Raw genomic sequence first — 27,751 nt, forward strand, 5'->3', positions numbered from 1 at the left:
TCACTCTCAAGTGAGAGTAATTCAAATGGTGCGGCGCACCTACCTTGAGGTGCGTTGCGAACGTTTCATAACTACGATTAATACATGTTCGTAAGAGATTGACCCATTTGATAATCGATTAAATACTCTTTTTTAGAGAAGAAATCGATTTTGATTGCAATCGAGACCTCAGTTCAAAGGGCATCAAACTCTTTTAGTCTTTGCTTGGTATTTATTATGTATTGATCTGTGTATTAAAAAATAGCATAAATTATGTAGCACAACCAGCCTATTTCATTATTTTCGATTAGTCCCCTTTCGTAACGTTTGTATAATCTTGTGTTCGGATTATTCTGAATTCAGTGCACTAAAAGCTCAACGTTAAGTATTGATTTAATCTTATATTTTGACATAGATTAAACGCATATAATAAAATTAGTCTGTGTGTGTACTGTGTAGACTTTAGATCATAGATTATACACTTAATATATACGAGATTTAGATCACTAACGTCATTTCCACCAAAGTATAAATTTCGTTTAAAACTAGTTTCTAATAATATTCTGAAATATAATAACAACTAATAATTATGTACGGTAGTGTTCCGTTAATTGTTAGGTTACTAGCTTCGTCAGTATCAGTTGCCAACCGAGCTGGGAAAATCGTTCGCGATGTAATGAGCAAAGGGGAACTTGGTATAGTGGAAAAGGTAAGATGTTAATAGTATTTTATTCGTATTCCAAAATTGAAACCGACAATTGAAGCCAAGCACACAAATCTTACTAGGTGCCCTTGCTTATGGTTCTGGGAGAGCTAATATGTATGAACGGTGGTGACTACTTACCGTCAAGTAGTTCTCTAACATCCCTAATAAAAGGAGGGAAACATTTTTTGCAATACTGAATTATGATGTTTAGTTCTCTAACATTCCTAATAAAAGGAGGGATTTTTTGCAATACTTAATTATGATATGTTTTAGGGTAAAGACGACTATCAAACAGAAGCAGATAGGTCTGCTCAACGCTGTATTGTTGCATCACTTGCAGCTCAATATCCTAACTTAAAAATAATAGGTGAAGAAGATAGTTTGGAGGATGAGGTAATTCATTTGAATAATATTGTTATGAGTAATATAGACTGAATAATATTTGTAATACAATAATGACTGAATGTGGCCTTGTATTACCTTTGATCACTTATAGAAAAAATATCCTTTCTCTTAATGAAGGTAAAATTTGTTTGTATTTAATTTGACATTGAATATACAATTAAATTGTAATAAAACTATTGTAGTCTATTAATGTAATTGAAATTTGAAAATTCAATCAATTTCAGGGTGAAGTTGTGAGTGATTGGTTAGTGAATGAAATAGATAAGGAAATATTAAAATTACAATGTCCTCCAAATCTTCAAGAAGTCAAGGAAGAGGATATTGTAGTGTGGGTGGATCCACTTGATGGAACTTCAGAATATACTCAAGGTATACAATTTAAAATGTGTTATGGTTGTACATTTGTAAAAGAAAGTAGAAAAGAAAGTCCCCTTCTCTTTGATTTCATGATATAGAAAGTGTTTTATTACATTATGTAAACAATTCTAGGTGCCCTAATGTTGAAGAGAGATCCATGGGAAAGATGGAAAATGTACTTAACACATCCATTTATTAGTATGAAGTGGTATTTAAGCTTACTACAAAACAATTATGGTAATAAATTAAGAGATTAATCGAAACTGGATTATGTAATCATGTATATAATATAGAAATTTCAGAACAGAAGGTCATTTCACTTTTTATATTAAATTCTATGCTATGCAAAAAGTAAAGTACTTATTGTAAATAGCGTAATGATTGCTGTTATACTGTTATTACCAAGGTTTGAATAGTTAAAATTACAAACATTTTCTTTGTGCTTTCCTATTAAAATTATGCATGCCATATTTAATTTTAATAGTTTTGTCCTAAACAATCTTTGTAGTAATTGTTGTTTTTGACCAGTGGAATTATTGAAACATTAATGTTGTAATTATTATTTGTTGCAGGATTCTTAGAACATGTGACTGTACTAATTGGTATAGCTGTGAATGAGACACCAGTTGCTGGTGTCATCCATCAACCATACTATAAAAATATAGTTGAAGGTGACAAGAAAATCGGTAGGACAATTTGGGGACTGCATGGTGTGGGTGTAGGTGGATTTACCCCGGCTCCTCCTCCTGAATCCATCGTAATTACAACTACTAGAAGCCATTCGAATCCTGTTGTGGAGGAGGCACTAAAAGTTATGAATGCTTCAAAGGTGCTTAGGGTTGGTGGAGCTGGTTACAAGGTATCTATACTACTGTGAGATTCCTTTGAACTAATAAGACACTCAAATCTATGTTAAAATAAGAAAAGTTAGTATATATATAGTTAAAAACACAGCCACTTGAACTATGTTATGGTTCAAAGGTAAATAATATCAATACTTCAAAGCAATTCAGAATTCTGATGTCTGTGGTTTACAGTAACAGTCATCAAGTGGACTGGAAATTTGTCTGCCCACCATGAAACAAACCCATAGACACAGCCCACTGAGTTTCTCGCCGAATCTTCTTAGTGGGTCGCGTTTCCGATTCGGCGGTAAATTCTGCGAAGCACTGCACTTGCTAGGGCCAGTACTAGCAACGCTTCCGGTTTGAGCCCCGAGAGCTCACCTACACGCTAGGGTAACGCTGATATAGCCTCTCACAACTATCAGCATAAGTAGGAAAAAAACGAAATAAAAATAATCATAAAAACACAATGGGTGAGAATACAAACAAACCATGTCATAAATAATAGTAATAAAAGATGTAAACTGACTATTCCTACAATAAAATATGTACTATTGTATGTTTGTTTAAAAAAATCAAAAAACAAATTGGTAATTAATGGAACATTTACTAATTTTTATCTCAATGTTACTAAATTTTAGCCTTTTAATTCTTATGAAATGAGGTTTTAAATGTACTCTAATACTTCATGACAAACCAAAGTTTACTTTCAATCGGTTCATGCGTGTAATATTGTTTCCAATTCTTTGCCAAATGATACTTTAAATTGATGAAACTCGAAAATTGCATTTCCAACATAAAAATAGGCATTTTTCGTTTTTTGGAGATTCGTCTTTGTAATATTTGTATTGTTCTAGGTCCTGCAATTATTAGAAGGAAATGCATCAATATATGTTTTTGCTAGTCCCGGCTGTAAGAAATGGGATACTTGCGCACCTGAAGCGATTCTTTCCGCAGCAGGAGGGAAATTGACTGATATACTTGGTAACTTTTACAAATATGGAGCAAATGTTACTAAACCAAATAAAACTGGTGTGTTAGCTGCAGTTAATAACGAACTACACAGTTACGCTTTAGAAAGAATACCTGAAAAACTACAAGAAACTTTAGCAAATAAGTAGGTTTGTACATAATTGTATGACAATTAATGAAAATCATAAATGTTTATTATAAAATTGTATTTAACAAACAAATGAAAAGATAACATTGTGAATAAATTATGGTTCAAAACTATTACATGGCACTTAGTTTTTTTTTTTAATACAAAATGTTACAGTTTGCTCTTTTGCTTACTTAACATGGTCCTCAGCTCACGACGCAGTATTTTCCCTGAAGCATTTTTTGGTATTTCGTTGATAAATATTACACCTCCTCTTAAATGTTTGGCTGGTGATAGCTGTTATTAAAAATATATATATCATATCATTTTCACTTTACGAGCTTAATAAATAATTGGTACACTTTAATTAAAATTAGGTACTGAGATTGTTTAAAAGATGAATAACTTTTGAATATATATATTTTTATCTACCTATCTTAGTAATTAAGGGGTTATACTGGGTTCGCCGAATGTGTAGGCGAGCTCACGGGGTTCTGCCTGGCGAATTTGCTAACGCTAGTACTAGTAAGGGCATTGCTTCTCTGAATCTACCACCGGATCTGAATCTAAGAAGATATGGCGAGAAATTCAGTGGGCTGTGTCTGTGGATTATTTTTCACGTTGAACCTTTCATCGCATTCGACGGGTTCAACGAGGGCAGTGACCAGTGCTTCAAAGGCCCAAAAGCACCGATAGTGATTTCGGGAGGATCCGAAATGAAGCCCACTGAGTTTCTCGCCGGATCTTTTCAGTGCACTGCTCTTACTAGGGCTAGTGTTAGCAACGTCACTAGGTTAGAGCCCCCTGAATTCACCTACTCGCCCGGTGAATCTAGTATGACCCCCCGAGGTCACTAGAATAGGTAGGGAAAAAAAATGACGTGTTTTGGACGACGCAAGATAGGATAAGTAGTTACTTGCGGGCCACTATAAGAGGATTAATTAAATAAAGCCGTTCTGTTCATATAGGGGCACTGACAAATGCTGCATCGAGATGCGAGAGTTTATAGAAAAAATACAAAAATTAAATGAAAAAAGCTAAGTATTTAAGTTTCGTCATGCTTTATGGATTTTGTAGATGGTCAGTCAAAATTTTCTCCTGGCGCGTATTGGCTAGGCTAGGAGGCGATAGAAGTTGAGGTTAATAAACTTTCAAGAACATATCCGAGTAGTCGCAGACAATTTCAATAGTTATTCACGCTGTCAACAATATCGATAAATTGTTAGTTCGGTAATATACCTTTGAAGCAACATATTCTATTAGCTCCTTCTCGGTCACGTTTGAGTTAGGCTGTGGCACAACGAAAGCAATGGGCAGTTCTCCCGCGAGCTCGTCCGGTAGACCCACTACACCGGCGTCGGCGACTCCGCTATGTTGTAGCAATAAGGCCTCCAATTCAGCCGGAGCTACCTGTAACATTCAATTTTTGAGTGTTTTATTTTTTCAATCATTATTTTTAATGATTGAACCATCTTTTGATTTCAACATCAAAACATTACCTGGTGGTAGGACCTCTTGTGAGTCCGCGCGGGTAGGTACCACCACCCCGCCTATTTCTGCTGTGAAGCAGCAATGCGTTTCGGTTTGAAGGGTGGGGCAGCCGTCGTAACTATACTTGAGACCTTAGAACTTATATCTCAAGGTGGGTGGCGCATTTACGTTCACCCATCTAAGCAATAAAAAAATAAATATTACCTGGAATCCCTTATATTTGATAAGTTCTTTTAACCTATCGACAATATAAAAAAATCCATCTTTGTCATAGTATCCAATGTCGCCAGTCCTGACGTAGCCTTCGCCATCGAACAGGGCGTCGCTCGCAGCTTTGTCGCCCATGTATCCCTTCATGCGTAACGGCGTCTTGATCCATAATTCGCCTTCTTGCTCCACACCTAATTTCTCTCCACTCTCTATGTCTAGAACCTGGTATGTATAAAATGTAAAATTATCTATTTATCGGTGTCATATGTATTTATGTACATTGATAACTGTAAAGCCTGAATTTTCTAGAAAAGCGGCATATTGTGATAGATTGGACTTAGACATTAATCATTTTAACGGTAAATGCAAATGGAATGGAATGTACGAGACTGAAGGTTGTATTTTACAGATTGCAGAACATTTTGTAATCAAAACCGAATGATCAATATTTACAATACCGTAGCGCCTGTCGGATGTCTTTGCAGCACATTGAGAATTCACTGAACACAAAATAATTGAAACTACATATATACATGTTTTTTGTTTAACCCAGCAGTTGAATAATGTTTTCCGTTTATTTTAAAACATAGGATAGATAGTGTTACTTTACTCTATATTCAACAAAGCGGTCCCTATTCCATAGCACCACTTTTTAGACAGCATAAAAAGTATTTACAAAAAATTATACAATTACTATATATTTTAAGTAAATAACGTTCCAAATTACCGATATTAATGCTATTTGTCTATTCGTTAGTTTGAGTTTATTCACAAAATACCAATTTAATTAAACTCTTTTTGGTCAGAGCTTATGGTTCGATGCTTAACCGATACAAAACCTTGCATAAGGTTTTTTCTCGTTACAATTTTGGAGCCCTCCATAATTGTTACAATGAATCGATCCGGAAATATCCCAGTGAAAACAGATTTTAATAATCAAGGACAACCGGTATAACTCAGCTTTACTTTTTGGTTATATTCCATTTTATTTACTTTATTCCAAATTTAGAATGGATGGAATCGCGGTACCTATTTGTGAGCCAGGACATGTCAAGGCGGTTTTCCGTTTTAAAGGTAGGATACCATTACTAGCCAATGCTGTCTTTGCTAGTCTATTAATGAAACGGGCAGAGTTTAAGCAATCTATTCTTTATTAATCTATTGTTTTTTACGAGGTATCATAGCTTAGTAGCTGTTAACATTTCAGAATTATTATCTTGTAGTTTTGAAAGAAATCCTAGTTGAACTATATATATTTTTTAATTCTTATACCTTAATTTTCATGCCAGGGGCAGGTGTACCACATGATCCTACTTTTTCACCACTGGTTAAATCAACACAACAAGCCATTGTTGCCTCGGTTAAGCCATAACCCTGTTTAATGAAGTCAATACCCGTCCTGTAATCATGTTAGAACTAAAAAAAACTGTAAGAATAGTTATCGGCACGAGTCGTGAGCTCTGATCTAGACATGCGCAGAAGTGCATTTTTGGGTCTGGTCGGTCTGGTCACAAGTACATTTATGTATTATTTGAAACTTTTTAGTAAAAGTCGGTTTTTTGTTTTTTTTCTTGGACATTGATCAATATTCGTATTAAAAGATAACATAAAGGAATTGTTTATATGTCCCATAGTTCTTGTCTAAAGCAGCTATAACATTGTCCTATAAGTTAATCAATTAGAAATAGGTTTAGGTATATTATTCAAATGGTTTCCTTGGCACCAAAGAAATCAATAAGCATTGTCTATAGCTTAACAATATTGTATATCTTCCATACCCGTCACCACATGGGAAAAGCAAATTAGCGGTAGAAACTTGACAACATATCTGTTCTACAAAAAAAAAAAAACAGGATGAATTGATGACCTTTTGAAAGTCGTTAAAAATAGGATTATTTCTGACCATAATACGAGCGAAATCCCGAGCAAAACGATTATAAAATTATTAATACATTTTTAAATCCTAAATTGAACGCAGTTAATTTAATTATAAAAAAGGTAATGCATAAGTGAACCATTTAATTTTACCTTATGTGTAACTTGCGCAGACGCCCCCTATTTTATCAAGAGCTCACGACTCGTGCCGATTACTGTACGTAATTAAAACTCCATTCAAGATTTAATTTCGCATTTTTTTATTGTCATTAAGCTATTTCGGATGTTCGTAGTCAAAGAATAAGGTCACGTGGTCAATATAAACTGAGATTAAACTGCAAAAGGAATTTTAATTACGTCTACGGCTAGCCAAAACCGGTAGAAAATGCAAGTACATGTTCATAAATATTATAAATAAACTCAACACACTCTTTAAGCATAATATAAAAACACTTATAATAGATGCATTGTTAAATTGAATATGCAATTTCGAAAAGGGCACATGTCGCTTATTTTGTCAAATACACTTTTTGATATACATGTAGTTTTGAAGCTTACTTACACCCATTTTATAATAATTCCAGTAATTTTCAATTGCTAATTAACACTAAAATATATCTCAAAAGTTAATAGGTATTTCAAATTTTACTCTGCTTTAGAAAATAATCAGTTTTTTTTTCATTTCCTGAACATTTTATATTTTCGGAATGTGCCCTTTTCGAAATTGCATATTCAATTATAATTGAGTTCTTTAGAGCCTGGTAATTTTATACATTATACAGTTTCACATTATGTTATTAGTAAATACAAATACAATAAATTGAGGTTGCGAATAAAATACCTTTTGGTGACAGCTTTTTGTATTTCACTTGAAAGTGGAGCGGCTCCACACCACACTTCATGCAAAGAAGACAAATCATATTTAAGTACCAGTGGATGTTTTGCTAGGAAAACTGCCAATGGAGGTACAATTGTGGTCATGTTTATCTGAAATAAATAAACAAATAAAGTTAATCTCTTTAACACAATCAACAAATTATAGATAATTTAATTTTTAGGAATAAAAAAGAAAATGGAATATACAGTCAATTATAAAGATTTAGATACACAGATCATCGGTTTAATCTTGCACTCATTGATTTCTAAATTAAAATAAATTTATTCTTTTTTTTATTGTATCTTTTAATATGTAAGTAATATGTAGTTACATAATTCCACCGTTATTAAGGCACAAGTTTGAGATGAGACAGTTGAGACATGTCATCTAAGTCTAAATTGTATTGTATATTTGTTTCATGCTTCAACCTGAATCTATAACTGCTTCGCAGCAGAAATGGCCAGGAAGTAGTGCCTACACATGTGGGTTTATTACACCCTACCAAGACCAAATGCCGCTTGGCCGCACTGAGCTTGATACAGCCATTGACAATTTGACAGGCAGATTAGTATACAGTAGTAGTAGGTATACCCAGAACACTATTTGTAATGAGTAATAATAATGTCCATGTAAGTTATTAACTGTTGGTCATATTATATCAGAAAGAGAAATAACTTTAATAATATTTGCTGTAATGCATAGTAGAATAATATTCAAAATGAATATCAACACAGTTTGTTAAAATTAAATATAAGTTGATATGCCAGATAAAATAAATGTAGATTTTTTATTCGAAATTTCATCAAATGGAATGTTGAAAATAAATACATTTAAACAACTTTCAGTAACACTTTTCGAGAAAGACCTAACCCTAGAAATATCACTGAATTGTTCTTAGTATCAAGCTATTTTAAATCAACTAAGACAATTGTATGATTTTAAACATTATTTTACAACAATGTCCAGTGTTTACAATATTCTGATAGTCCCTCTTACTATTATATAGAATAAATTAATGTTTTCTTTTTTTTATTTTTTTTTTATTGCGTAGATGGGTGGACGAGCTCACAGCCCACCTGATGTTAAGTGGTTACTGGAGCCCATAGACATCTACAACGTAGACGCGCCACCCACCTTGAGATACAAGTTCTAAAGTCTCAGTATAGTTACAACGGCTACCCCACCCTTCAAACCGAAACGCATTACTGCTTCACGGCAGAAATAAGCAGGGCGGTGGTACCTATCCGCGCGGACTCACAAGAGGTCCTACCACCAGTAATTACGCAAATTATAATTTTGCGGGTTTGATTTTTATTACACGATGTTATTCCTTCACCGTGGAAGTCAATCGTGAACATTTGTTGAGTACATATTTCATTAGAAAAATTGGTACCCGCCTGCGGGATTCGAACACCGGTGTATCGCTTCAACACGAATGCACCGGACGTCTTATCCTTTAGGCCACGATGACTTCATTCACTTTTACGACCTAATTCAACTAAAGCCATGTAGCTTTTTTAACCTTATAATTTTGAATTGTTTCCAAAAACTTTTCACCCTCAAACCGAATTAGAAAGACAATTCTGATTTTCATTGCCATTAGAGCAAATGTAGTTATGAAACCGTATGCATGGAACCAAGGTATCAGTGCTAAACCAGTCACTATTGGAACATTCTTCTTCTCTTGCACAGAATCAAAATAATACCTGATAAGAAGAAAATAATAATTATTAAGAAGTTATTTGCATTTTGAATTAGAATTAAAAAAAATATATATATTACTTATTGTTTTTGGACTTACTTATAATGAGCACATAATGTCAGAAAGTTGACATGTGTGAGCATAACACCCTTAGGCAAGCCGGTTGTGCCTGATGAGCACATGACTGCAACAGTATCCTCGACTCCATTTACATCAACTAATGAGAAATCTTCCACATTATTATGTTCCTTCTTCATTAAGTCATTGTACATAAGGCCTGGGATTACATCAAAGTCTCCAAATGTAATGATGTGTTTCACATATGATAGATCTTTACAACTATCATACACATTCTGAGCTGTGATTGGCGAAGTAAATACAAACTTAGGCTTTGTTATGTTAAGAATATGAATAATTTCACCTGAAAGTTTTAGGATATTTTTTAACTTGAAATTATGTCCGAAGAATTGCCACACAAATTAATAAATAAGTAGACTGACAAGAATTGAAGCCAGATTCTTTGATCTAGTGGTCACTGTACCCATCGACATCCACAAAGAAACACTAAAAAATATTATCTGTATATGTAAGAAGATAAGTTAGAAATTCATGAACAAATTAACTGACCTGGTGAATATGTTATATTAAGTGTAGAGAGAACACCTCCGCAGTATATAACGGCTAGGGAAGTTACAATAAATTCAAATCGGTTTTCACTGCTTAGGGAGACTACATCACCTTTCTTTAATCCCAATTCTTGGAGAGTCAGTGCTAGATTAACACTATTTTGTAAAAAAAAATTGTAACTTTTAGATTCTCCAGTTTCTGCACTCACCTAGAGAAAATTATAAACATAAAAAGAACTTATTTCACACTTATTTATATCTAGATGATAAATAATAAGTTTACCAGCGCTGCACGGTCTCCACCTTTTTTTAGTTGATCAAACAAATATTGACCAAATGATAAATGAGCTGGAATGGGCCTTTCTTCTGGACCTGATACGATGTTGTTATGCACGGTTGTCATTGTTAATAGTTCTAATTCTAACTTAAATAAAACCTACACTCTTCGATTTACAAAAATAAATTAGTAAGTAGGACTTTGGCAGTTTTGCAAGTTTAATTTAAGATAACGTGATAAATATTCATTCGATTTTAATTTTATCAGTTATTAGGCATGTTTTACGATGATTTGGTCGAAAAAAACATTGTTATCTATTGGGTTTTAAGAACTATAAATTTGTTTATTTTTAAATCGTCCGACTTAGGTTAGCCATTGCTTGTGTGTATTTTTCATAGACCTATATAGTAGGGACACGACATATTGTTCTATACGTACAATTGCTTATATAAATAGCACCCATTTTCAAGGCACACACATAAACATATATCTATCTCGTTCTTACTCAGCACTTTAACTCGCAGGAAAACAATATAACAGTATTTTAGTGCGTACATAAAATGAAACATGAATATACGTAAATGTTTCCGTCTCCGTCTAATGAGGCCGAAAATCCGCCATGTTTAGCGCGCCAAATGTCATTGTCACGTCAGTTCGGCCGTCTGTTTTGGGTTGTACATTATTTATTGACTTTGATATCGATTTAATATGATTGCTTATATAAAATTTCTAATTTTATCATGCTTAAAACATACAAAAATAATAATTAAAACATATTTTATAGGATCTCAAGAAGGTCGATGCCCCAAAACTATTAACTATATATATTTAAATTCATTATGGAGCCCTCATCCGAAACATTGATTATACACTTAATAATATATTTGAATCCGAATCTCATCAGGTTTGAGCCCCGTGAGCTCACCTACAAACGTTAGGGTTACACTGAAATAGCCTCTCAAGGCTCTCAGCTTAGGTAGGAAAAAAAAAAAAAAAACCGAAATATCGGACACCGTTTTTCGGTCGGAATCTATTCATTATGACACTAATCATAAATACCTCTTTAAAATATGTCATCAAAACATATTTAGGCATTCTGTTTAGATATTTCGGGAAAAAGGCTACTGACAAAATCTCTTCGGAACTATTTAAATAAAATAGTTTTATTCTGCAGTGAGTAAAACACTACTGTAAATTCGTTAAATATTTATTAATTAAGTGATTTTAGAGAGGAAGTCATAAGGAATGACGTTTGTAATTTCATTAACGAATAAATGTTCTGTAGGTGTTTTTTTTTTATCAGGCGGTCCCTTGATAAGTTTAAAATTTGAATCACTCTCAAGTGAGAGTGATTAAAATGGTGCGGTGTACCTTCCTTGAGGTGCGCTGCGGTAGTGTGTTACGGACTTTAGAGTCAGCAAAACAATTAAAATAGATTGTAATAGTCTAAGAAAAACACGTACTCAAAATACGATAACATTCAGCATGCTCTAAATGGGCAGATGGCACTGTACTACGCCATATCTTTATGTTTTGCGGCAAACGACAACTTTATAAAATCAGTGTAGCAAATTTTAAAAATCGTCATAATATCGTTTACTTGGAAAATTTGAAGCACGAACTCGTCTTAGATTTCACATAATATCTAAATCACATCATCTTTGCACATAATAATATACTTAATACCTATTAAAGTATAAATTCTACAAATACATTCATACTCAACAATATTTAAAATAAAATAAGCCAAGAACGTTTATCGATAAAATCTACTAACATTAAAATCTTCTGGGCAGCACTAAAACCGCCATGTTTTGTGGCCAGATGACGTCACAGTGGCACGAATTTTTCGTTGACGTTTCATTTCCAGTGATATAAATCACCTTTTTTTTTAGCATTGAAGGATTACTTGTGGCCCAGAGGCCTTTTTATTTTCACCAGGACAGGTGGGCGAGCAAAGACAGCCAAGAGGGGTGGGATTTACTAACAGCTGCTCGAGCGCCTCCGAATTAGATCTAACAACTCAAGAGCAGCTGCTTCGCGAATGAATCTACTACCGGATCGGAATCGCAACCCGCTGAGAAAATCCGGCGAGAAACTCAGCGAGCTGATTCGTGGGTTAGATTGCACGTCGAACCCTTTGCCGAGTTCGATGAGTAGGACGGTTACCGGAGTCCCTAAGCCTCCACCTAGTTATAGAGCTGAAAGCGTCTAATGCTTCTTGCATTATTGAATCTGGTGGATCCGTTGGGACTAAAGAAAGATGATGTAGTCTCCCTAAGCAGTGAAAACCGATTTGAATTTATTGTAACTTCTCTAGCCGTTATATACTGCGGTGATGTTCTCTCTAAACTTAATCTAACATATTCACCAGGTCTAGGTCGTCGATGGTGATTAGCCCCTGCTTGGGCAGGATTCGGGGAGTAGTCATGACGCATAGCTTAATGAAGTACTGTTCCGACGTATGTCGTATTCCGACGATGACTTCATGTGTTTTCGGATCGATTCGAGGCCCAGGTCATCGTGTAAGTCGACGTCTAAAACCAGCGTGAGTCCTTCTAAATTAAATCTTGGACTTCAGCGACGCGAAGCTGTACGTCGCGTTATAGGGCACGCATTCGAATACGATTTTCCTCGGTAGGATAGCTATCGTAACTGCGGATCGAGGCGTTTTTTGCTCTAAGGAGTTCCCTAACATCCTCCGGCAATTTGAAGCGGTGAAGGAAGTCCTCCACTACAACTATCGTTTAACACCAGCTGGTGGGCCGTGAGGTCGTCCACAAACCTAAACAATAAAAAATAAAAACTACTCTCGCGTGATCTTCTCATTGGGTCGCAATTCCGAACTGGTAGTAGACGCAGCGAAGCACTGCTCATGCTAGGTTTAGTGTTACCAAATTCTCTCAGGTTGAGTCAATGAGCTCACATAACAGTCCGTGTGTAACTACTGACAAGTGGGCCGTATAGTCACCGGCCATGGTTGCAACTATTCGAAGAGTTCAAGGTTTTCCTTTCAATTCGGCTAATTTGAGCTATTTGAAGTCGTCGTGGCCTAACGTCCGATGCCTTCGTGTTGAGCGATGCGCCGCCGCCGGTGTTCGAATCTCAGGCGGGTACCAATTTTTCTAATAAAATACGTACTCAACAAATGTTCACGATTGACTTCCACGGTGAAGGAATAACATCGTGTAATAAAAATGAAACCCGCAAAATTATAATTTGCGTAATTACTGGTGGTAGGACCTCTTGTGAGTCCGCGCGGGTGGGTACCACAACCCTGCCTATTTCTGCCGTGAAGCAGTAATGCGTTTCGGTTTGTAGGGTGGGGCAGTCGTTGTAACTATACTTGAGACCTTAGAACTTATATCTCAAGGTGGGTGGCGCATTTACGTCGTAAATGTCTATGGGCTCCAGTAACCACTTAACACCAGGTGGGCTGTGAGCTCGTCCACTCATTTAGCAATAAAAAAAAAAATTTGGTTCTACGCATAAATTACAAATAGCAAAAAAATCCTAACGAAGATAATTTCAAGCTACGTGTCTACCAGCCTAATAAGATGATATGAGCTAAAATACATGTTTATCAATTACTGTTAACAAAAACAGTCCGCGAATTTTATCATATAATCTATTCTAGATAGTTTTAATCATTGCTATGTTAACTTACGAGTAATAAGAGAATTAGTGCAATCAGTAGTCAGTACTGTCAGTAGTCTCAGTTCAGTATCAGTACGCGGTGACGCGGCTTTAGAAGTGGTTGTGTATAAAATATTTTCATCGAATATCAAGAATTGTATTGTAACAATGATTAAAAATAATGTGGTTTACGGAGGACCGGTCCTTAAGGTGGACGCCCATTTGTCTTTCGGACAATATATTATAGACAGGTTACAAGATAACAGTCAAGAAGAAGACGCAGTAGCACTGGTGATTGTATTTTTATATGTAAATAACTAACCTAAACAGTAAACGAGTGTCAAGGACAAAAAAATTGTTGTAGATCTTACATTTTAATGCAATAAAATAAGTTATTTGACTCTTCTTGTGCACAAAAAAGGAATTCAATAATAATTATTAGGTATATTCCATATGTAGGTACCTATGAAGAAGATTTTTATGATCTAAGATAAATCGTTCGGAAATTCTTAAATTCCGAACGCTTACTACATTTAAAATATTACGCTTCTAAGTAGGAAACTAAATGATGACCGTTTTTTTTTTGATACGCCATCTTGTTGTGTATTTAAAGCGGTTAGTTGCTCTCAATTAAGAAAAATAGTATTATTATTCGCCAATAGATGTCGGGAAGAGTCATAAAGTTCATTATTGATAAAGTTGATTATTGAAAACACGAAACAATTTAAGATAACAGATAAGGTGTGATTGTTGTTTTTTTGGCGAGGGAACTTCGATCGTGGCGGGTGTCTTTTTTTTCTTGTTTTAATTTAATTTGATAATTTTTGTGTAAATAGATTAGGAAAGTTTGTTTAAGCTGTAAATACTTTTATTTATATTTAGATTTTAGTTTTTGTATATATAGGTATATTTCTTTATAGGGTAAGTTTTTAGTAGAATTTTAAAAACTAGGAGGTTAAAAGTTAAAAAAACTATAGATGGTAATACTGTGTTTAATGATACAGAGACGGTGGTCATTACATTTGATGGACAAATTTTACCAACTAGGATATATATGTGCTATACAGCATTGTCTGTAGATTTATATATTTACCCAACCATACAATGCTATAATTGTTGCCGGTATGGTCATATTAAGAGCCAGTGTAGATCTAAGCCACGCTGCTTTAAGTGTGGACAGGAACACTCTGGAGATTCATGTACTGTTGATGATGATTTGATTCAGTGCTTACACTGTTCATCAAGTTCACATACAGCTATAAGTAAGAGCTGCCCCGAACATGCAAGACAACGCTCTATTAAAGAATCCATGGCCAAAAGTTCGATTTCATATACTGAATCTGCAAAATTACATCCACCTATCAATCGATCTTATTCTTCTGTAGTATCCTCTCCTTCTACTTTGAAAATGAATCTGATTGATTCTTCTTACAACCTTCCCAATCAATCTTCACCACTAAGATCATATAAAAAAACTGTCTTCATAAAGCCAAAATCTCCTTCTAATAGGGTCACAAAAGGATACGATAGAAAGTCACATGAATCTTTAATAAGAGATTACAATCCACCAGAGCCCTTAATGGATGTGCTTTGGATCCCGAAATGAATACTCAATCTATAGCAGATATTATTAATTTACTGATAAAATTACTTTCACAGTTTAACAATTTTACATCTTCTTCGTCTTCTTCACCATCCAACGTTGCCCCTATTTTTGATATTCTAAATAACATTATTAATAACCATGGCCAAGGTGGTTCATTGGAATTGCCGCAGCGTTGTCAACAAAAAACCTGATCTAATTTATTTGATAAATAAATTAGATCCCATCATTGTTTGTCTTCAAGAAACCTGGCTTAAGCAAGGTTTTCCATTTAAAATTCCTGGCTTCTCTATTGTAAGAGAAGACAGGTCAGATGGGTATGCTGTTGTAGGCATACTCATTAAGTCTCATCTTCCTTTTTCAATAATTTCTGTCCCTTTACATAGTGATTCTTTTTCTATTACTGCAGTTAAAGTTAATAATATCTGTTATGCTTCTATATACATCCCTTACCCTTCCTTAGCTACTCTTCATGAAGTTTATTCTATTCTCTCTCATCTACCTCAACCTTTCCTCCTAATGGGTGACTTCAACTGCAGTCACATGTCTTGGGGCAGCCCATCTAATAATTACTATGGTAGTGAATTACTGGAAATTATTGATTACCATAATTTATGTGTTTTGAATTCTGGGTCTCCCACCCCACGTTCTAGAGCGAGTTCAAATGTTCTAGATCTGTCTATTTGTTCGGCTAATTTAGCTTCCTCTCTTAACTGGTCTACCTTCTCGTCGACGCTTGGTAGTGATCATTACCCTATTATAATAAATTTTCCTTTTAAAAATATTAATACGAATACTCAAAAACCTCGAATGAAATATAGTATCAGAAACAACGACTGGGATGTATTTAGACAAAATGTAGATATGAAAATTAACCAGATGCAGTCTGATTACTGTTCTGCTGACAGCTTCACTCAAATATTGATTGAAGCAGCGGATGAATCATTTCCAGTTAAGAGGGTCTCTAAGGGGAAAATCCCCTCCCCACCTTGGTGGGACAATGAATGTTCTGAGGCCATTAAAAGTAGAAAGGAAGCTGAAATGAATTATTTAGCATATACTAGTTTTGAAAATTTCGATTTACTCTCAAAATCTATCTATCACTGAGACCCGTAAACTTTTTAAGAAAAAAAAGTTTGACAGCTGGAGAAAGTTTTGTTCTGAAACTTCGCCTGATATTCAGCCTAGTGCTGTTTGGCAGAAAATCCATAGGTTTAGATCGCTTTACAAAGAATCTAAATCTACTGTACTTCCTTACACTATAGCAAATGAGTTTTTAAGTAAGTTATCTCCTCCTTCAGTACAATTTCCCAACATTCCTCTTCCAATATCAGATTACTCAGAATTGAATTCTCTTTTCTCCTTTAACGAGCTGCAGGGTGTTCTCTCGGTTGTTCGAGACTCAGCTCCGGGGCCGGACGGTATTCCTTATTCTTTTCTCTCAAATTTGACTGACAATGCGAAAACTTATTTTTTAGACATTATTAATCATATAATGGTTTCCGGTTCTGTTCCAATGTTTTGGAAAGAACAAATAATTATTCCAATTTTAAAACCGAATAAACCGTCTGATAACGCACTATCATGCCAATTGCTCTTTTTCATTTCTCCAAATGCTCTTGAACATTTAGTAAAAAATCGACTTGAATTCTTTGTCGAAAGTAATTGCTTATTGGCTGAAAGTCAATATGGCTTTAAGCGAGGGAAGAGTGCGCTTGATGGTATCAGTATATTTACTACGGATATTAGACTTGCTTTTAGCGAAAATAAATCAATCCTTTCTGCTTTTTTAGATATACAGTCAGCATATGACAATGTTGTAATTTCTGTACTTAAACATAAGTTGCTTATCATTAAAACACCTCCGTTACTTATTAATATTATCATTAATTTACTCCTTGATAGATCTTTATCTTTAACGGTCGATGATAACTCTGTAGTTTCTAGGATCTTGACTAAAGGCCTTCCTCAAGGCTCAGTATTGAGTCCTATTCTCTACAATATTTATACCCACGACTTGGAATCTTCTTTTAATGGTAGTATAAGTGTTTTGCAATATGCTGATGATTTACTTTTATATAATGCCAGTCAGTCAGTACAAGAAGCTAGTGTAGCTATAACATCTAATTTGTGCCTTTTTTAAAATGGCTGGATAGTAATGGTTTGGATTTGTCTGCGTCCAAAAGTAGTGTTGTTCTTTTTAGTCGAATGCGACGTCCAGCAGAACCTAGTGTTTTTTTATGAGAACCTTAAAATCCCTGTAAAAAAAGAAGTAAAATTTCTTGGTGTTGTTTTGGACTCAAAACTCACAGGCATTCCTCATTGTAATTACGTAGTTTCGAAATGTGAACGCAGCTTGAACATTTTGCGTTGCCTTTCGGGCGTTTGGTGGGGTGCTCACCCATTTTGTCTAAAGCTACTTTACAATGCATTGATTAGGAGTATTCTTGATTACGGTACTTTTATTTTAGAGCCTGGCAATATTTCTGCCTTTAAAAAACTTGATTTAATACAGTCAAAATCTTTAAGAATTGTATGCGGTGCTATGAAGTCAAGCCCCATAAATGCTTTACAAGTAGAATGTAATGACCCGCCTCTGTATTTACGCAGAAAATATTTATTGGATAGATATCTATTCCGTTCGTTTCAATTTTCTAATCACCCATTGAGATCAAAGTTGAATTATCTTTGTGAACATATAAACACATCTCCATATTGGAAACATAAGCAGCCTCCCCTTCTTGTAGTAAGCTATAGAAAATTCTTATCATTAGAGTCTCCTACCCACTGTTCTAATTATCTTCCTCTATTTTGTTTTAGTTATGACTCTTTAATTTTGAATCCGAATGTTAATTTAAATTTCCTTAGTTCAAATCGTCATCAATCTAATTCTGAATTCAAATCCCTTGTGAACGAAAACTGGCAAGGATATCATTCTATTTTCACCGATGCATCTAAAATAAAAAACAGTTGTGTTGGTATTGGTGTATATCATCCCCAATACAAGATTGTTCAAAAAGTGAAGTTCCCTAAAGAAACATCTGTATTTACGGGTGAATGTGTGGGTTTATTAAAAGCTGTAGAATACATTTTACTATCTAAATTGAACCAAACAATAGTTTTTTCTGATAGTTTTTTCTAAGAGCGCTCTGCAGGCTATAATGAGATTCCCATTTAAATCTCGTAATTCGAATCCCGTAATCCTAGAAATAAGAAATATAATTTTTCAGTGCATGAATCTCAATTTAAAGATCAGCTTTGCTTGGATTCCAAGTCATTGTGGAATTAAAGGTAATGAAATAGCTGATACCTTAGCCAAGGAAGCTATAACTAGTGGGGATGTTTTCCCTTTTAAAAATTATACATGTGATTTGGTGAACTTGTCTCAAGATTTCCTTCATTCTAGTTGGCAGAGTAGCTGGACTGAATCAAGCCAGTCAAAAGGAAAATCTTATAGTACTATTCAACCCGCAATACCCTCAAAGCCGTGGTTTTTCAAAATTCATTTCGCTAAACGTGTAACAACATGTCTCATTCGCATGCGATTGGGACATGTTTCCACTCCAGCCCATCTTTTTAAATTCAAAATTGTTGATAGTCCAGCCTGTGATTGCGGTGCTGAAGTCTGTGACGTTAATCACATTTTCTTTTCTTGCTCTCTAAATGATTGCTCTTCTTTCTATTTAAATTTGATTTCATTACGTATTCCTTTTCCTACTTCCATTATGTGTCTTTTATCTACGAATTCTCCTAATGTATACAGTTTATTGTCTTTATTTATATTATCTAATGATGTACATATTTAATTTAATCTTATTTATATATGTATTTTCATATATTCTCTAACTTTCCTAATAACTCCCTTGCGAAGCCGTTAAAAAAAAAAAAAATTTTTTTTTATTACGTAGTTTGCAAGCTTTTATTTTGCTTTGTGGCAAATGCGTAAGCCGCGCGAGCCAAAATCAAACAGAAGAAGAAGAAAGTTTAGGTTTTTTATTTATCGATTGAGGCACTACGAAGTCTGCCGGGTCAGCTAGTAGAAAATAAATCACCCACTACACGTGACTTGACCACAACCCGCACCTTTGATGGAATGACGTATCTTGAAATGTTTATATCATTTATCATAGCGTGCTACAAATGCACCTCGTGTGTAAACGATGGGCAGACGACGGAAAGAAGAGATAATGCCTTGCAATTTACATTTACATATATATAGAGAGTACACTGGAAATATATCTCGACTTCAGTGAGATCAACAAATTATGTTTCGTTCACATACACACTAGTATATCGGATTCCCTTGAATATTTGCTGTATCGTGCTTGCCGCTAGGTCTTGTAGCAGTAAAGTAAGGAGGTGGTTTTAGATTTTAGATTGAACCTTTCTTATAATACAACTTGTCCCTTCGGAATAACACATTACAAACTTGCATAAGACCCGTCATGACATACGCGAGTGTGGTGTTCGTTTACGCGCCCTGCACCCACATAGACGCCCTCCAAACCCTTCAATCATGTTTTTCCAGATAATCGGTGAAGCACCATGGTTCGTAAGAAACGTCGACATACATGACAACTTGGGTCTTGAATCGATCGGAAAACAGCTGAAGTCAACGTCAGAACGGTACTTCCATAAGGCTATGCGTCATTATAATCGCATTATTGTTGCTGCCACTGGCTACTCGCTAATTCATGCTCGCGCAGCAGCCAGTAGACATCGACGCTCAAGACACATCCTTACGGATCCATCAGATCCAATAACTCTTGCATTAGACGCCTTTAGCTCTAACACTAGGAGCAGGCTTAGGGACCGTGAAAACCGTACTCGTTGAATTCCGCAGTGTTCGATGTGCAACCTAACCCATGCATCAGCCCCCGAGTTTCTCGCCGGATCACTCAGCGGGTCGTGATTTCGATCCGGTAGTAGATTAATTCGCGAAGCAGCTTTTCTTGAATTGTTAGGTTTCCTATGAAGGCGCCCGGGCAGCTGTTAGACGACCCCACCATTCCTCGCTGAGTCTTTGCTCACCCACCTGTCCTGGTGAAACTGGAAAGGCTACCGGGCCACCAGTAATCCTTCCTTGCAAAAAAATAAACTAAATTGTGAATATGTACAATATTATTTTCTACTCAATTTGAATTTCAGTTCTAGTCTGTAAAATAGCGTAGTACGTAGATATTTTTAACTATTTTACTATACGTTTATCTTATTTTCTTTTCACATTTGAATTATAGATTAACGGTGAAACAGGACACAAAACAACATTTAAAGAAATACTCCAAGAAACCGTTAACGCTGCATCCGGAATGAAAAAAATTGGCGTGAAGCGTGGAGATGTCATAGCATTCTGTGGCGAAAATATAAATGAATTCTTTATAGGTATCTTGAGCACTATTTGCTGTGGTGCCACTGTTACAACATTGAATGTAATGTACTCGGAAGGTAAAAATAATGTATAGCAGTTTTTTAAATTATATTTTTCTTTACTTGTTTTATTAAGATTTTATTCAATAAAATTATTTTGCAGATGAAATCAATCACGTTTTGAATATATCAAAACCAAGTATGATATTTGGTTCTGAAATAGCATTCAAAAGAAATTTGGGTGTTTTCAAATCACTACCCTTCATCAAAAATTTTGTACAATTGAACGGCAGTCCAGTGGAGCGGGGAATCCAGACCTTCAGCTCGTTATTGCTGCCAACCGATCCTAATATGTACGAGCCGGCACTAGAGGCCCGTGGCGATGACACAGCATTCATTCTATATTCTTCAGGCACAACTGGTCTGCCTAAAGGAGTAATGCTAACACATCTCAACGCTTTGTATACTTCAGAAGTTTTTGAGTAAGTTTGATGAAAGTTAGTGTTAATAAATAATAATAAATACGATTTATGCCATGCCTATGTTATATTACCCTTAAGCTGGTAATTATTGGATTTTAATACGCTTTTATTAGCTTCAGACGTGTGTATGTTTGTAACGGAATCTTTGAACATGAAGTTGACCCCCTTCAAAGCGTCGGATTAACTCGAAATTTGGTTTAAGGACCGATGACAATTCAATATTAAAAAAAAATTTGAAATTCACCTAAAAAATGAAAAATAAATGCGTTGCCGGCAGCTCGAATTAGGAAAATAAGCAACTCTTTTAGGGGGCTGGGTGTACAACTTTTCAACAAGATCCCACAAAACGTTCAACTACTACCTGTTCATAGATTTACGAAAACTGTCAAGGAACGTTTGTGCAACAAGGCATATTATACAGATAATGATGTTTTACTAGATGGCACTACGCGGGAATGCGGGAATGAGGCGTTCGCTCCTTGCCTTTTCATTTTTTATTATTACTATTATTTATTTGAATTGTAATTTTTGACTTCTCTATTCGTATACTGTAAATATTTTTACTTATTTAAAAAAAAAAAGAAAATATTTGAGAAAAAAAAGCACGCTGAGTTTGTTTCGCCGGTTCTTCTCAGGACTGTGGCTTTTTTTAGGGAACTGGTGGTAGAGTTAACATTTTCATTTATATTTTGACATTCATCAAGTGTGTTATGCTGACATCCAAGTTGAAATAAATGATTTTGAATTTGAATTTGAAACAAGAGTTTAAAAAAACTAACAAAATACGCTTTTATAGAAAATCCAACTAAAAAATAGAAAATAAATTTTAATAAATTTGAATTAAAAATAGTGTAAAAATGGTATCAGTAATTATAAATATTTTATGAGCAGATATGAGTAGAAGGGTTATTTTGATAATATGCTGAAAAGAATATCCTGAGAAGATTATAATAATGTATATATTTTAAAACAGCATATTGGAATATCCCCACGCTTTTTTACAATAAAATAATTTTTTCTTACACTATTTTAAATTTACTAAAATTTATTTTCTATTTCTTAGTTGGATTTTCTATAAAAGCGTATTTTGTTAGTTTTTTTAAACTATTATTTATTATATAATGTATATTATATAATGTATATGTTATGTTATATGTTATATGTATATTAATTACAATTTCGAAAGTTATGAATATTTAATATAAATGTTTCTTTCAATTTCTATCTATTTCAGGCACGGTGAATTGAATGTTGTTGATAAAAGTTGTTACACTTTGCTTACCATCGTGCCATGGTATCATGCGTATGGATTGATGTCAACTATAAATAATGTACTTTTAAAGAATACTTCGGTTTATTTGTCTGGTTTTAATCCTTTGCAGTACTTGAAGTGTATTCAAGATTATAAGGTAAATTACAAATCTTATTTTGACAACTATGATTTTGTTCTTTCCTTGAAACAAAAAGGTGTCATGACACTCACGTTGGGTATTTGCTGCTAATTTCTATCAATTCTGCCCACTTTTATATGAATATAATGACGGTCTAGTCGATTGAACTTAAAGGTATTTCATAATTTTAATATTATGAAGGGGAATACGGACTATGTAGAATAAATAGCGTCGTGAAGAGTGGTCTACGAACTTCTATAATAGCCCCAGATTGTCCTCCAGTTTTTATTAACAAACACGTCTAAAATTTTGTCTTTTTTCGATTGCATCTTTGAAATTATCATTGGAAGCTATGACTTAATATTTTTTTGCCTTTATATTATATTATAGTATACATATTAAAGAAAATGAATTTCCTTTAATACTTACGTGATGCTATTGCAAGATCGACGATAAATTTCTAGTATGTATTTCATACAATTATGCCCGTCAAACTATCAATTCACAAACAATTAATTTCAACTCTGCACATGCAGAGCGTCTTATCACCAATTCGATTGTTAAATTTATTATCTTTAAGGTGAAAATTAAAGGGACAGTATCACATGGATGAGTGGCAGATCGCAGTTTTGATTGCATTGTTTAACTCTTGTGAACCCGAAATGCATGCTGCTTCGTAACATAAATAGGCAAAAATTTAGTACTTACCCGTGCGTGCCTTATAGACTATAAGTTTTCAATCTGATTGATGCCTTATTTAAATTCTCTTTTTCAAAGCTGTCCAATTTATATTGGTAAAAAACCAGCTATGAAAAGTGAGAGTATTTAATATTTAATTTGAATTAATGTTAAAAATTATCTTTTCTTGTAGGTCAATGTTTTATTAGTTGTTCCGCCTATAGTCGTGTTTTTAGCGAAGGCTCCAATTGTAGGAAAATTTGATTTATCTTCAGTTAACAAAATATGGTGTGGTGCCGCTCCTCTTAATTCGGAAACTATTAATGAAACTCTGAAAAGGTACGAATAATAAATACTAAATAGTATTATATATTGGACTCCATTTCATTCCAAAATAATGCAGTATTAAATGAGTGTAAGACAAAGACCAATATCTATTTTTAATATTATTAACAGTCAACTCAGAGAATCGTAGCTAATGGCCATTTTAAATTTATAATTTACAGACTGCCAAACTGTGAAGGAATTTTCCAAGGATACGGTATGACGGAGACTTCTGTGGCGGCGACAAAAGATATAAACAAAGATGGTGTTGTGCGTAAGCCTGGCAGTGGAGGTTATGTTCTGCCGGGCCTTCGTGCCAAGGTACCTACTGCGCTTTTATGATCTTTCGCGTATTACTTTGCTGATACGAAATCTCGATGCACACTCGCGCGTTGCACAGTCCTACTAAAATCCTTAAAGGCCATAAACAAGGCTGAGAACAAAGAGGTCTGAAATGTATGATGATAAAAACCGAGGAATTACTAAGATCTAGAAATACGCGACGGCAATATCAGTAGTGCAAAACATGAAAAATACGAAGAAAATATTTGGATGTTAACGTAGTTTGAATCACGAGTTAGGATTTCTGTTTTAGCTATCAGAGCTCAGGGACACTACAAAGTATATATGACTGTGCACCTTGAGATATACCTACATACGAATGAAACATGAATTGCATCGATACATAAAACCTAAGTCGCATAGTAGTGATACTAATCTGTGGCTTTCAATGTGCTTATCATAAGCCCATTACGAGATAGCATAGTTCATATTTTAAGATATTCAGAATTATAAGATAATTATGAGAAATTTATTGAATTAATAGAATTGGAAGGAGGAAGGAATCGGAAAGTAAGATTAGCTTCTACGATGAATGATGTTGATGAAATAATATTGTGTAATTAATACAAATGAAACCCGCAAAATAAAACTTACATATTTACTATACAATTGAAGCATAAGTCTCTAGGCGGGTGGCAGCACTGGCAGCGTTCATGTTGTTGATGTCTATGGACATGGATATTTTTTACTGGTGTTAGGACATATTGTGAGTCCGCCCGGGTAGGTACCACCACCCTGCCGTGAAGCAGTAATGCGTTTCGGTTTGAAAGGCGGGGCAGCTGTTGTACTGTCAAAACTGAGACCTTACAACTCATGTCTCAAGGTGTGTTGCGGCATTTACGCTGTAGATGTCTATGGGCTCCCGTAACCATTTAACACCAGGTGGGCCGTAAGTTTGTCCACCCATATAAGCAATAAAAAATTTAAAAAAAGCTCCGGCTACCAGTTAATACCAGTCGAGCAGTGAGCTAGTTTAATACAATATCTAACAACAAAAAAAAGGTAGACATGTTATTGATATTGTAAGATAATAGAACAAGTCAAATATTTAGTAACTTAACGCTATTTAAACATTATTGTACAAAGAGTTTTCAGTGATAAAAGCTTTTGTAAAAATTCAAGGTGGTAAATATAGAAACCCGTGAAAGATTGGGACCGTATTGCGAAGGTGAAATTTGCTTCAAAGGACCCGTAATAATGAAAGGTTATGCAAATAACAAAAAAGCAACTGCTGAAATAACTGACGATGAAGGGTATCTAAATACTGGAGACATCGGATACTACGATGATGACGGCTGCTTCTTCGTTGTGGATCGACTGAAAGAACTCATCAAATACAAAGGACACCAGGTAGGTAACTGTTATCTATTTGCGTACACAGCTAGACAAGGCCCGCCCGACAAGAAGTGGCCATAAGAGCTTATTTATCGCATTATACTTATGAAAACGCATTATGCTTGTAACTATACTGAGATCTTAGAACTTATATCTCAAGGTGGGTGGCGCATTTACGTTGTAGATGTCCATGGGCTGTAGTAACTACTTAACACCAGGTGGGCTGTGAGCTCGTCCACCCATCTAAGCAATAAAAAAATTAAAAATAAATAATAATAATAATTTGAAGATTTGTAGTTGATTGGGTTCAAAAATATAGCGTAAAAATAGAGCTACTATTATTTTATGATGGAAAAATGAAACACGTTTAGGACGTCCGCAGAATAATCGTATTTATAATATGCAATTGAATATGATATGTGAGATATATGTGTGTCTGTATGTTCACTTAAAGCTACCTCACGTATTTAGCTTTCTGAATCGTCTTATGGCTTTTGTGTTTTAATATAAAATTGCATTTTGTTGCGAGCGAAACTACGGTTGCAGCTAGTATTTATATAGATGACTAGCTGACCCGGCAGATTTCGTAGTGCCTCAATCGATAAATAAAAGACGCATCAAGGGGACACATCAAAGGAAAAACAAAATTGTTTGTTTTTATATAATTTCGAGCTTTTTTATATTTTCTCACCTTTTCAAACCTTCCCTGGACTTCCACGAATGATTCAAGACCAAAATTAGCCAAATCGGTTCAGCCGTTCTCGAGTTTTAGCGAGACTAACGAACAGAAATTCATTTTTATATACAGGGTGGCCCATAAGTCCTTTGAAAAGTAAAATTTGAATAAAACGAACAGGGCGCGCGTGAGCGGTGCAGGGGAAGCGGGGGAGTAACTTCGGTTTCTGGGAATTTAGTCGCGATGGAGCGTTTTACCGGAGCGGACCGTGCGTTTTGTGTGCGCGAGTTTTATAAAAACGACAATTCGGCAACCGTTGCGCGGCGTAAATTTCGAGAACACAAAGGTTTACACAACTTTGACGACACTCCAACTCTTCAAACGATTAAGAACTGGGTTGCTAAGTTCGAGGAGACCGGTTCGACGTTAGATAAACCGCGGTTGGGTCGCCCAAGGACGTCACGTACGGAACAAAACATAGACACAGTGACACAGTCTATTCGCGAAAATCCGACACAGTCAACTCGTAAGCGCGCCAGAGCATTAAACGTATCCAGGACATCGTTACAACGGATTTTGAAGAAAGATTTACATATGCACCCTTACAAAATTCAGTTGGTTCAAGAATTAAAGGAAACTGACGGTATTCAAAGACAAAATTATGCGAATGAAATGTTGAATCGGTTTACTTCCTTCAATAACATAATGTTCTCTGACGAGGCTCATTTCCATCTTAACGGGCATGTTAGTAAACAAAATTGCCGCTATTGGAGCCCCATCAATCCAAAACTTAAGCATCAGAAGCCCTTACATAGTCCGAAAGTGACTGTTTGGGCCGCTATGTCAGCCCATGGTATCCTAGGGCCTTACTTCTTTGAGGATGGCAGAGGGCGCGCAGTTACTGTTACGTCGGAGCGATATGTGGCTATGATCGAAGAGTTTTCATACCAGAATTGCAAAACTTTTCAGGCTTTAATGCCAGGACGTGGTTTCAACAGGATGGGGCCACTTCTCACACCTCTAACACTGCTATGCCCGTTATCCGTCAACTTTTTCCTGGCAAAGTTATCTCTAAGAGAGGAGACATTTCCTGGCCACGTAGTCCAGATCTGACCCCGATGGATTTTTTTTTGTGGGACTACCTTAAGGCTAAAGTATACGACACAAACCCGCGGTCAATTGAGGCCCTAAAAGAAAACATCCGCAGAGAAATGACAAGCATTTCAGCAGTGACGTGCCGCGCAGTCATCGACAATTTTAGACGTCGTTTGCAAGAGTGCCGTGATCGCAACGGATTACATTTAGGAGATGTTATTTTCAAAAAATAATTCCCGTTTTTTAAGCTTTTTATGTAAATAAAAATTTAATTCATAATGTAATTAGTTTTATTTTAATATTTTTTTTTTCATATCAAAGGACTTATGGGCCACCCTGTATATAGATATGATATAATCATATCCTCTCTCAC

The 27,751-nt window shown here is 35.1% G+C and overlaps 3 protein-coding genes across 9 annotated transcripts in view; 2 read left to right on the forward strand and 1 right to left on the reverse strand.

The window, feature by feature from the left end:
- Positions 1-94: 94 nt before the first annotated feature.
- Positions 95-3,535, forward strand: LOC101738163 (3'(2'),5'-bisphosphate nucleotidase 1). 4 transcript variants are annotated; one of them, XM_062676131.1, is made up of 7 exons: positions 176-423; positions 476-688; positions 959-1,078; positions 1,315-1,459; positions 1,580-1,684; positions 2,020-2,306; positions 3,150-3,535. In XM_062676131.1, the coding sequence occupies exons 2-7, from the start codon at positions 569-571 to the stop codon at positions 3,411-3,413; spliced, it is 1,041 nt and encodes a 346-aa protein (XP_062532115.1). In that variant the 5' UTR covers positions 176-423; positions 476-568; the 3' UTR covers positions 3,414-3,535. The 4 variants fall into 4 exon arrangements, with proteins under 4 accessions (XP_062532116.1, XP_004924544.1, XP_062532115.1 ...); XM_062676132.1 differs by lacking the exon at positions 1,580-1,684 and having other exon boundaries at positions 95-423; XM_004924486.5 differs by having other exon boundaries at positions 176-688.
- On the reverse strand, positions 3,454-11,060 carry LOC101738385 (luciferin 4-monooxygenase). Of its 2 annotated transcripts, none has more exons than XM_038020411.2 (9): positions 10,456-11,060; positions 10,174-10,381; positions 9,646-9,967; positions 9,367-9,550; positions 7,809-7,954; positions 6,365-6,491; positions 5,087-5,314; positions 4,631-4,801; positions 3,454-3,688 (listed from the first exon to the last, which is right to left on the reverse strand). In XM_038020411.2, the coding sequence occupies exons 1-9, from the start codon at positions 10,573-10,575 to the stop codon at positions 3,563-3,565; spliced, it is 1,632 nt and encodes a 543-aa protein (XP_037876339.1). In that variant the 5' UTR covers positions 10,576-11,060; the 3' UTR covers positions 3,454-3,562. The 2 variants fall into 2 exon arrangements, with proteins under 2 accessions (XP_037876339.1, XP_062532101.1); XM_062676117.1 differs by having other exon boundaries at positions 10,888-11,021.
- A 2,948-nt stretch (positions 11,061-14,008) lies between these two features.
- LOC119628391 (luciferin 4-monooxygenase) overlaps positions 14,009-27,751 on the forward strand; it is a 44,978-nt gene continuing 31,235 nt past the window's right edge. Inside the window, exons 1-7 of one of the 3 annotated variants that reach the window (XM_062676092.1) lie at positions 14,009-14,376; positions 20,926-21,133; positions 21,219-21,537; positions 22,772-22,946; positions 23,800-23,945; positions 24,113-24,251; positions 25,395-25,622. In XM_062676092.1, the coding sequence (XP_062532076.1) occupies positions 14,254-14,376; positions 20,926-21,133; positions 21,219-21,537; positions 22,772-22,946; positions 23,800-23,945; positions 24,113-24,251; positions 25,395-25,622 (1,338 nt within the window). In that variant the 5' untranslated portion in view covers positions 14,009-14,253. Of the gene's footprint in view, positions 14,377-14,597; positions 14,827-20,925; positions 21,134-21,218; positions 21,538-22,771; positions 22,947-23,799; positions 23,946-24,112; positions 24,252-25,394; positions 25,623-27,751 lie in introns of those variants that run through there. The other 2 variants (XM_062676093.1, XM_062676094.1) reach the window with 2 other exon arrangements.

Source organism: Bombyx mori, chromosome 25 (assembly GCF_030269925.1).
Source record: "Bombyx mori chromosome 25, ASM3026992v2".
In the NCBI taxonomy this organism is placed as follows: domain Eukaryota; kingdom Metazoa; phylum Arthropoda; class Insecta; order Lepidoptera; family Bombycidae; genus Bombyx; species Bombyx mori.